At 36.4% G+C, this 12,314-nt stretch overlaps 1 protein-coding gene across 9 annotated transcripts in view; it reads right to left on the reverse strand.

The window, feature by feature from the left end:
* The window catches only part of CLSTN2 (calsyntenin 2), a 299,047-nt gene that overhangs the window by 166,838 nt on the left and 119,895 nt on the right, over positions 1-12,314 (reverse strand). For 8 of the 9 annotated variants that reach the window (XR_011727411.1, XR_011727410.1, XR_011727409.1 and 5 more), the window contains exon 2: positions 7,206-7,328. Coding sequence is in view for 3 of the 9 variants with exons in the window: in XM_071751843.1 (XP_071607944.1) it covers positions 7,206-7,328 (123 nt within the window). In the remaining 6 variants the exon portion in view is untranslated. Of the gene's footprint in view, positions 1-2,403; positions 2,552-7,205; positions 7,329-12,314 lie in introns of those variants that run through there. The other variant, XM_071751846.1, reaches the window with a different exon arrangement.

The raw sequence follows: 12,314 nt of genomic DNA on the forward strand, positions 1-12,314 counted from the left end.
GTTTTTTTAATTAAATTTTGTGACCTATAAGCTTAGCAATTCCAGTAATTCCCATTTAGGTTTCCCTAGTGTTCTAGGGAACAGCCAACAAGTTTAACAACTGACATTATTATCCTAATAACTTCAGTTATAATCTGTTTCAATTAAACAGTTTTTTAATTAAGTAGTAATTTAGTATGACACTTCAGTACCATAAAATGCCAGATTCTGTCCCTTGCTCATGTGTATGTTTGCATATCCACCCTAGCTTTCCAGAGACTGTCTTATTTACTAAAAAAAACGTTAAAATCCAGTTCCAATTTATTTCATATCACTGTTTTCCATAATAAGCCTAAAAGTCCAAGTACATATCATCAGACCACAATTAGTTGGTTACTTTACTTATCTCCTTCAGGCTTTGAGGAATTGAGCATATTTAGGTGTAATAAAGTTTATCTCAAGGTTCTCATTCATTGCTGCTTTTGTCTGCTAGAAGCAACAAGAGATCACTGTCCACGCATTAGTCTAATTTTCTTCCCAACCACTTATTCCTTTAGTGACAGACCATTCAGCAGACACTAAAAGCTCCATTAAAACAGCCTGAATTCTTGAACCTTTAGACTTCTTTCAAGACATTAATGTTGCCTAGTTTTATTTCACTACTGTCAAAATGACTTAGAAAGGCAATCAAACTTAATGGACAAAAATTTCAAGGGAAAAAAAAAAAAATCACAAACCTTCAAACTCATCATCTCTGAACTACAGACACTAACCAACAGAGGTCACTGTCTGAGTGATTTTTTGGGTGCATTCTTCAGCTGAACCCTGAGCATTTATCACTCTAACTTTACTGGATGACCAGCAGCATCCCTTTGGTCAAAACCAGCATCTCTGGAATCAACTGCTATTGCCAATCTTTTATTCTACTTTAGGTTATGATCACCATGATGAAATGCTATTTTTTGCCTTCAAGGGCTACAAATTTAAATAACTGAGCTTCATTACTAAATGTAAACTTCAAAAACAGAAGTTAAAAAATCAGTTGGTGATTTTTTTTAAACAAGTGCTACACACCACAGTTTCACTTACAGTTCAGATTTTTGCTCCTGCATAATTTTCACAGTGACATAATTAACACAGATGAATTTGGGGCATCATAAATGTACAGCACATTTTTATTCTGGCTGACTATGAGTTAGTAACATGAGACAATATTCAGAGTCACAATCTGAAAAAAATTTCAGTAGTTTTAGTGTTTTACCAGAAGTCAGTTTTTACTGCCACTGATTATCAATAAAAAAAACCAAGAAGGCAAGACAGCTTCCCAGTTTGTAGCAGAGAAATGGGATTTTCTGCTCAGTCCCTGGTGTCAGTGAACTGACAGCTACTGGATTTGCTGAGATGCAGCTGAGAATACATCTCTGCATTGCTAAAATGACTGAGCTGGTTCGGAAGATCTCGTGGATGCAGCCTCCAGTTTGGTGATTATTCACACATCCTACTTGGCTACTTTTGTTGCTTCCTTTCCCATTACGGTGGTTTTAGCACAGCAAAAGCAGAGTCAGAGCCTGGGGCTCCACCTGTAAAGTCAGTCTGATTTGCAGCTGCTTCTGAGCCAGAGAGCACCTGCCTGTGTGAATCCGGTAAGACCCATAGCTGCCCTTCGTAAAAAAGGTTATCTGTCAATCTATCAAGAACACAAATGAAGCTTAAAACTTAATGGGCCCAACTCACCATGGGGGCAGAATTACCCAGCTTAACCTTGGTTCCACACATTGCACTCAAACAAAAGTGTATCAGTCAACTGATGGTGACACATTTAAGAGTCAAGCTCTTCACTTGCAGGGTGAAGAGGACATTCATCATCTCCTTGTTCTGAAAGGTACCTCCTATTTCTCTGCTTCCTGTCTGTATCAGTAACAGGACAGCAGAAGCACCTCTTAGCCCCATCCTGTTTAAGATGCTCACATCCTTAAGATGTTAAGGAGCAACATCAAAGACACTTGCTGCAAACCAGCATGGGAATAATCTTCCCTGTCTAGCCATGGCGGAGAGAACAAAAACTAATGGGCTGAAATTGCAGTTCAGAGAGCTCAGGTTAAACACCACAAAAACCAGTGAGTATGGTGAAGTGTGGAATATACTGCCCATGGAAGCTGTTGCATCTTTGCCACTGAAGAACTTTAAGATTAGGATAAAAAACTATTTATCAGAAAGACACAGGTATTATGGGTCCTGCCTTGGGCAGGAGGATGGATTAGAGGCATCTTGAGGTTACTTTCAAATCCATTTTTGCACAACATTGCTGATAAAATGGAGTTGCTGTTATTAAAATGCAGACAGGTGTCCTTTCCAAAATCCTACAGCATTTTGAGTGTTTCTCGCTTTCATAGAACTTTGTCAAATTAATTCAGCTGATCTCACCGTGTTTCTAGCCAAACCACTCCTAGCCCTGAAAGCATAATCCTTGAAGTGAGTTCCAGCCTCATAACCAGAGTGAGATAGCTGACTGCTGTATGGATGACCATGCAGGTGGGTGCAAGTCTAATTAAAATTCTGTAATTCTGTTCTTCTTTTGGGTGAATCTTATAAAAAAAAAAAAAAAAAAAAAAAAAAAAAAAAAAAGATATTCCTTCAAAGGATTTCCCTATATTAGATAATAAGCCCATACTTCACCTACAAAATATCGTTTGAAGAGGATGGAAGATATAGCCTATTTACACAGGACTTGCAGAAGGGTCTCCTCTTTTTTCTGTGATATGCTGCAAAAGGCTCCAGTGTGACATGGGGAGCCCAATTATTTAAAATATCAATTGTACATCAACACAAGCGCATGTGAAAATCCCTTCCAGCTCATGACTTGAAAACTTCAAGTTTAGAAACTGCTTGTATTCCCCCTGGCACTTAACCAATCATGACAATATTTTTAAGCTTTCCTTCAGAACTATGGGTCTGAAAAATGTACTTGCACGAAAAAAAAAAAAAAGTGAGTATGTTGGTATCATGATAATTTTAAGAACCCTGACTTTACATTTACTCCAGTTATTGCACAATTCACAATAAATGTATAAGATAAAGAAACACCAAAGTCCATTCATTACAATCTTGTAAATATCTTCATGCTCCAATTACAAAATAGTCTGATCACATTTGACAGCCAGAATTTTTACAAACACTTTCAGTCCTCTTTGTCTCCTCCCATTAATCTTCCCTGGAAACACACACCTGTTGTGAGGGTAACTGCACAAAATATTTTTCTTCTCTCATCACCCTGGATTTTAAATATTAGACAGAGATGAGAAAGACGTGCATATTACAGTAACTTTCTTTGTGACCACTCCATGAACAGGTGAAGATTATTAGCTCAGGTGAAAAATATGAGATGAATGAACTACCTGGTACAACAGGGCAATTGATAGGAGCAAGGTGACCTGCACATTGCTCAAGGTATCCCTAAAAATACTCAGTCAAGAACTAGGAAGCCTGCACTACTACCAGGCTACTCTTGTTGAACTCAGAACTTTTACAGCAAGTAGGTACAAACCTCCCTTCCTGGTTCCTTCAAGCATGGGCTGTAGACCAGACCTCTGCTTTCCTACATCAGAAGAACAGTGCAGTGACATCTGCTGTTATCTGTTACTGTCAATACCATGCCCTGTCATCATTATAATCCTGGAGACCAAAGTGCCAGCACACCTACAGATAGCTTAGACCTCAACACTTGGTTTTATAAAGCATAATGTAGCCAATTAGGAGACCAAAACTCCATGAAGTTTGTAGTCTTCAGTGAATGGCCAGAGAACACTCAATTTGACACGACATACTTCTGGGCTCATGCACCTCCTTTCTGAAGCTCCTCTTGCCTTGGCCACAAACATAAAGACTACCTTCCCTTACTTCCACAAGGTTCCAAAAGGACTATACCCCCATTAGCAGGGTAAAGAAATAATTATGAAATAGTTATGATTTAGTAAATAAATGTATTAAATAAATATGCACTTCACCTAACATGACCTGTCACCCTTTTGAATTATAAACCCTGTTCATTTCCCTAAGACTGTCACTAATGGAAAATAAGCACTTAAAAAGGAAAAAATTAAATGGAAAGGTTACACTATCCATATAACATCAGCTATGTAGCTATACAGACATTCCCTAAGAACATCAGTCTGGTGGTTAACTGGAGATTTGTCTGTTGTTACTTTAATTTCATTTCTATGGGAATTATTCCCATATGAAAACTGAAAGGCTATACAGCAGCTGGGCTGATCTACCTTTTGCTTGGTTTGGAGTTTGGTTTTGATTTCTTGGAGAGGTTCTTTTGTTGTTTGTTTTCTGCGGTTTTCTTCAAGTCTTGTACACACCAATAATACTGAAAAAAATGTCTACTTCTATCAGCTAACACAAATAATGATGGAACAGTCAACAACCTGCTGCTAGACTATTCTCATGGCTTATAGTTCCAGAGGAAAAAAGCATGTACACTGCCTTAGCAGAGCTGTTCAAGCAGGTCTAAGCAGCCATCTAAGCACAGGACAGAAACTGATATAACTCTTGAATTAGGGCTCATGTAAAAAAACAAACAAACAACATAATAATGAATAATCTTTCAAATTCAGTGTTTTGGTTTTTTTTTTTTTTACAATAGTTGGACTAAATTCTAAAAATACTGAAAGGGCAATGGGAAAGCAAATGTTGGAGCTCTGATTCTCTGGTACAACTGAAGACTGCTGTACTGTAAAATAATTTTCCACACATACAAAATATGGTCACATAAGAAATTCCATTCCACATTACAGCTCTATTAATGTACAGCTACTGAATACTGTTAATGTAGCTATATCTATTTTCAGTCTTCTCCTACTAAATGCATAACACAAATTGAATTTTCTGTAAAGACCTATAATAAAATTAATGATATTACGAAGCCAAATAAAATTACATTATATTAAAGCAGAAATTTAAAACAGATATAAGAAGTTACTCCAGCAGTTTTAAAAGGCAAGTGTTAAGAAGATGATCATAGAGAATTTTTCCAGAAAGACAGGGAATTCAGACCCTTCGAGGGTATTAAGGTTTTGATCAGGATTGTAAAATTACATCTGGATTGCAGATCATGAGGCCAAATATACATTACCTGGAAATGAAATATCAATATCAGAGAATACACACCAAGTATTTTCCCTCCCAGACTTATATACTTCATAAAGAAACCAAACATTTCAAATGTATGAAGAATCTATATTAAAATTACTGTTTGGCATACTGCCTGGTGTAACTTCTATCAGAAGTCAGTTGTCTGTGCAAGTTCAATACTTCAAAGGATGATTTTTTAGAAGAATAAAACACTAATTCATGAAAACTTTCAATTGTTCCAGTGTAAATATCACAAATCCCCAGTGAGCAAAGAGTTTGTAAAAGTATCAGAGGAAGCAGAAAGTGTTATTAAAATCCCTCTAAGGATTCAAAGGGAATGCAAATAAAAGAAGCAAATATGGCACGGAACATTCAAAGTAATAGAAAAATCCCCCCTAGATGAAAAGGGCATCTTTTCACCAGGACTCATCCTTCATTCCTAAATGCAGGTTTCATATGCAGGTTTAGTTAAGCAAGGATTTAATCTAAGTTGACATTAACGGTTTCCACAACCATTTTTAAGAATAAGTTGCATGTGCATGTGAAAGTGACCATTTAAGAAAAAAGACTACTCAAACACATTACTGATAACTGCTTATCATGAAGTCTCATTCCACACTTAGTGTTTGTTTTAACATAGAGCTACTTCTTTAGGAATGCATAAAAAAGTTAATTTGGAAACAAGCACTTTTTTCTTTTCTTCAAAAACCAGTAGCTGAGTCAGGATACCTTATGCTGAGTTCCTTTGTATGAAGTCATACTATTCTTCTTATCATTAGTACCTTGCAGTCAGAGGCTGTCTACTTATCTCTGAATGGTCATCGATTATGCCTCCATTAGCAAGTAACTCAGTGCCATAGGAACTGATCAGCAGACAGAAGTGTTTCATGCTGAGGCTGTTGCATCCATTGGTAACTGCTACTTGAGGCTTTTACCTCTGTCTAAATTTAGCTAAGTCCCCTCCACTGAGCATCACCAGTGCATTCATGGTTGAAGAATAAAAGTGTTTTGTGCAATGAAGAACCATGGGTACCATGAGTGACAGCCAATCTTGACACTAAAATGGGGTTAAATATGTAAAACACATCTGTCAATCTCTCTTTTGCAGGGTATGGGTTTATGCCAGTATATGCTTTTGGAGAAAATGGCTAATAATTCTTACATCATGCTGTGTAATGCTATTTGGGACACATATTTTGATTTCCTGCTTACTTAACTCAACTGTATTTCCCAAGAAGAAGGATACTCATCTTTGCTAGTTGGTTTCTTTATAAAAAAATTTTACTGCTTAAGAATGAACATGTTCTAACAACCGCATCTACTTAGGATCTTCAGAACAGCTATCAAGACTTATTATTCTCCCTTTTCTTAAAAAATATTTCTAATGAAACAGGGAACTAAAGAGAAAACTTAATTGCCGTGCAAACGTACTGTTTTCTACTTAGGCAACTCATAATATGACAGAATTTGCTTCAGAAAAAATTAGACTTGATACAAGTAAAAGGTTCTATGTGACATACATCTGTCACACAGCAATCAGAGCTAAAATCTTCAAAACTTCCATGATATTTTCTGTCCAAATCTTGACAGTTATAAAGCACTAACACAGTAATATGTGATTTGACCAGCTTTAAATTTATGTCACAGTTTGTCCATAGTCAGGTTTGGGCCAGGAAGCAAAAGAGGAAGAGAGCAAGCAGGGACTATTATTACTGAACAAGATTAACAGTATATTACTTCAGGTAATTGCAATGATTCATTTCTATAAAAGTGAATCCAAATTTAATTACATATTCTTTTGCTTTCATTTAAAAATGTGTTGACAGTAGAATTCTGCTACATTATGCTCTTTATAATAATTTCTGCAGGTGTTTTTACACACAGATTCATTATAAAAGACACCTTATTTCCAAGCCCATGGGCCAATGGTGTAGTTTTGAGGATTCAGATACAGCCCCTAAAGATGTTCTACAAATGACATTATCTCTGCACCATAAATTCATTTCATACACATGTAATATATGCAATTATGTAATATCTTCATAATGCAATCCACTAACTCAAATGCTGCTGTTAATGTATGTTCCTACCTGCAAAGGGAACAGGGGCATCTTTATCCAAAGCAACAAGAGGAGGATCCAAAATTACAGTATCATTGTTTTCAGTTATGATTCCGTGATACGATGTCTCAATCCAGGGCTTGTGTTTGTTCACTAAAAAAAAAAAAATACCATGCTTAGTTAATTTGATTTGTGTTTTACATCCATTAGTTCATTATCTTTAAAGATTAATTATTTATTGTACCTCCAATATTAATTAATTTTATTACTCAAAATCCACTGACAAGATCCCCAAATGAAAGCATCTAGTGAGGTAACAGAAATCACCACAAAGATGAAGGGTTGACACTTAAAACCAAATTCAACCAGACGGGTTTATTTAAAATAACCCCACTGTAAAAACAACACAAAGAACACAAAACTCTCCTAACACACAACTCTAAGCTCCTTCTTGCAGTCTTATGGAAAACCTCCAGACAGGAATGAGTTCCAAATTTCTCCCACATAATTTTCTTCTATGTGAAGAAAGCAGTAATAAAGACCAGGACAATAGAGAAGGCTCTCAGCAGAAGAGCTGGGCAAATGACAAATTATTTTGTTTACTGGCTATTTGGAAAAAGCAAACAAAAATATTTATGGCAAACTGAAGCTCATTCTTTTTCCCTGTTTCTTTCTTTGTTTAAACATTAGGAAATTTTGAAGTCAGGAAGAACAGTCAGAGATCCTTTAAAAAGTCAATTATTTTACATTTTAATGGCTAATATGAGAACTTTGAGTTCATTTATACATTGCAAAATAAAGTCTTTCACAGGCAAACTTACTTCACAGTGGTTTTACCACTTTTTGCAATAACTAAGCAATGGGAAGATTAAACTAGGGATGTGTCAGGGAAAGGTGAAATGGAAAACAGGGAACTCAAATCTCTTCATCTTGTAATGACTTTCAAGTCAGAGAAGAGATTGGAGAGCTTATGTAATGGATGAAGGCCAAAAGGCTTGTCAAGGTTGAAATATTAGAAGCGATGGTTGCAATTTCAGAGTTTTGTATGGCATTTGGGATTCCACTTTGCAGGGCAGTTGAATTATTCTGTATCTGTTGTTTGAATATGTGAATTGTCTCAACATCCAGAGACATAAATACTCTGACATTGTACTCTGATATGACTCAAAGGCTTTGATTGACACATGCTGTACAGAGTAAGAGAGGATCTCTTGACTGAAAGCAGATAAAATTTTACAGTAATGAAACAGTAAATAGGAATTTGCATGTGTCACGGCCCAAACCAGGACAGCCTAGAAAGGGAACTCCTTATGAAACTAAGTGTTGAAGTACCAATGCCAGCTTGTCCTTCCTCCTGGCTCTGTTAATTGTCTGAGCTCTCATAATAATATAAAAACACCTAAAAACCCATTTCTCCGACAGCGCATTCTACAGAATAGTTTTGCTGACACTTTTCTTTAAAAAACAGCGTTAGTATTCAGTGACTGCAATTCTACAAGCCTTATCTTTTTTCCTTTACTGTCCCATGAGCAATAACAAGAATCATAAGTGACAGCAACATAATTCCTTAAATTATGTCAGAGTAGGGAGAGAAAAAAGTACATTAGGAACATGTTCTACAATTCAACCCTAGACCTTGGAGACTAGTATCAGGAAGAAGAAAGGAACAATAAAACAAAAGTAAAATACAAGAAAAGGTCAAATTATTCACAAGCTCTTACGAGATAAATATCCCAAGGAAAAAAAAATTACTATACAGTGTGAACTTCAGTACAGAAATTATCAAATGGAAATAATCCATGCTCTGTGAGAATACCAAACAATTACTTTGGATCAGAATATCTATGCATTGGAAATATTTTCATATCACTAAACCTATTCATCCCCTTACTCTATTTTGGATAGTTATTTTGAAATAAGAAATCTATAATACTGAGATAAGGAACTGGTATTCTTCTTGGAGGGTGTATGTGTTATATTTTGTCTGCTAAAGGTTGCTAAAATATTGACACAGAAACTCTTATGAAATGCATACACCACTATATAGGCTTTTGCAAGAGTCTAAATTCTAAAAAAGTACCTTGAGATATAACACAATGAATATTAATATGTCACATTTCTTTTTCCAAGACAAAAGGGCAGCTACAAAATACTGGACTGGTTGAAATCAGTTTTTACCCATAGATTAACACCCCTCTCATAGACCTATGATATTTTCCTATTCTTATGCAGAATCTTTAAAGCAAGTAGATTTTTAAAACTTATGCAAAATGTTTTGTCCTGTCTCATTCTAGTTGATTCAGATTTCAGGGAATTTCACAAGTCCATATTTTTAAATACAAACTATATATTCTTCTAGTTGTACATGCTGGATGAGTATCATTTTTACCTCCTTATCTACTCTGTCTCCTTTTAGAATATTAATGTATTGAAATAAAAACATCACCCGAAATTTAGCCACTTACCAGTTCCTGTGTGTTAGAGCAGGACCTGCACCTCAAAACATGATTTCCTATAACTTAAGCAATATTTCCTTCTACCCTCCATTTTCCTAGCCCTGTCCTTCAAATAATAATATTATTACCATAGGAAAATAATGACATGTTTCAGACAGACTAACAGGCATACAGATCCAGGCTGTTTTCATGTTTATTTTATTTTCATTGTCAGTCACACCAAAGCTTGTAATTGTAAGCTTTTGGATTTAATAAAACCATCTTAAGCTGCTACTCTGTATTCCAACTGCAAATGCACTTGGCATGTAAAAAAAATGAAGAAAAAGGCACAAGAAAAACCAACTAACTCTATAGAATCTACAGGAAATCCCATGCCTTCAGAAATGAAATGTGCCCTTGAAAGTCAGTTCAAAGATAACCCCCCAGATTTAGCAAAACCAATATAGAGAAAGGCCAGATTATACATAAGAATTCCAGAATATGTCAAACGCCTGCATTCTACTTTGGTGCCTTTTCCTCATTCTATGTGCAGTGCCCTAGGTTTTACAGCTCCCAGACAGAATGCTCAAAACCCCACCCTGCTACTTGCCACCTGATTGATGCACAGTAAGGAAGCAACCAAACCTCTACAGCAAACTGCCCTGCAAACTATGCCTGCACCCCAGCCCTTTACAGCTGCACCCACCCACCCCCACCTGCACTGCAGATAAACACAGCAAAATCACAGCCAAGACAGTGATACATCAAATACAGAAAAAGAAAATATCAGCCATCCCTCTCACCCAAACTCTTTTGCAATCTACCAAAAGGCCTTTACTATGAGGATGGCTGTAAGTACACAAAAGTGTCTGTAGTTCCCATAACATTAAAAGATGACTGCCTGCTTTATAAGACTGCCAGACATGCACAGGGCTTTCTGAAGGCAACCAAACTCTCCATAAATTAAACCCTCCCAGTCTCAATGCCTGTGATCAGAAGTGGAATTTGCCAATGCATAAATATTATTATACCTGGACTACAGTATAGACAAAATGTATGAAGACAGCATCTCTTCTGCAACTCAAGATAGACACTTGTTTGGGGAGAGGTTAGAAAGCAGTATATGTACAAGGAACACAGTACAATGGTAATTCCAAAATTCAGATGGTTTCTTAAAATACTTAGAAAATGTCATTGATCCAAAAGTAACAGCTTATAAGAGAACTATAAAAGAGAAAAAAATATTAGAAGCTGTAAATACTCAAAACTAGGGCAGAGTCAATGCTGTCTAGCTGATTTCAAAACTCTCCTAAATTAAAACTTGAGGTAGCAAATGATAAAAGAACTGCTATACAAATGAAATTGTTTTCTTTTTTTCAAAAATAAGAAAATGTCTCTATTTTCCATTTAAATGTACTAATAATATGTTATCTCTGTCTAGCTTAGAGAGGTTGTTGATTCCAGGAAAAACTATCAGAAAATGTGGGCTTTCTTACCACTCAGTTCAGCTCTAAATCCTTTCATCTGCTGACTGCAACGAGCTTGAGCTGCTGAGCCTACTGGAATCCCATCTCCCTGTGTGTCAAAGGCCTTCCTCTAAAAAGCAGCCACACTGAAGATGCTCAGGAAGCCTTTTAAATGTATGTATGAAACGCCATTAACTTCTGTAGAGTACAAGAGACCAGAGCTCATGCCTTATGCAGTCTGCAATACAAGCACAAGTGCTTACCCTGTAAAGGCTGTGCTTCTGATACCCCATGAGGGGGATACTGCATACCAAAAATCAAAATGGTGCAGGTGACATGCTGAAATCTGCAATGCATGATCCTTACGGCTGACAAAGCCACCTCCCCAGACCTGGTTGCCATCAGGTTGACAGCCCACTCCTCCTTTGAGATGATATTTACTGGGTAAATGGCACAGTAAGACCTGTGGGGTCAGCAAGGGCCAAAGTTTCAGCTCATTGTTTTAGGCATTTAAGAGCAAATGAAATTTCTTCATTGTTAAAAATCCAGTGGCTGCCTCTCTGGATGGTTTTAACAGCCATGGGCTCTGGATCAAGAAACAGAAACTTTAAAAGGGAAGAGGGAGAGGTCAGAAGCTAATTTTGACTCCCAACTGTGGCTTGTGCCATGTTCACTCGTACATGATCAAGCAAGAAGTTTTGAAATCTCAAGCCCTTAACAGAAAATTGCTGGAGTCTCCAGTAACTCTAGTTAATGACAATTAGAATAGTTCAGAAACTGTGTTTTCAACAGGCAAGTCCTTTTCACATAGTTCAAAAACGTGACAGTATTGTGCACATTTAACTTTATAATATAGCAGATCTTAATTCTCAACAAGCAGACAAGAATAAAAACTATAGAAAACTGGGATATGTGGGAGGTTAGGTCACTGAATAAAAAGGATTAGGATTGGTAAAGAATTTTAATGTTTGTCTGGAGGCAGAGAAAACAGGGATATAAAATAAATGCATTTGATGGACAAGCTAGAAGTGGAAACTGAAAATGGCTGGGAAGTAAATAAATGTTTGCATTTTACAGGATTAAATCTCTCTGTACTATAAAGAATAACACTGAGTGGCTATATCAGCAGAAAATAATGCTATGTTTACTCACATACAAAAGAAACTGAAAATATTCCTGCAACTTTCACGTATCAAACACATTTTAGATGTTTTGTCAAAGACAGATTTTAAATGTAT

This window comes from Heliangelus exortis, chromosome 9 (assembly GCF_036169615.1).
Source record: "Heliangelus exortis chromosome 9, bHelExo1.hap1, whole genome shotgun sequence".
Lineage (NCBI taxonomy): Eukaryota > Metazoa > Chordata > Aves > Apodiformes > Trochilidae > Heliangelus > Heliangelus exortis.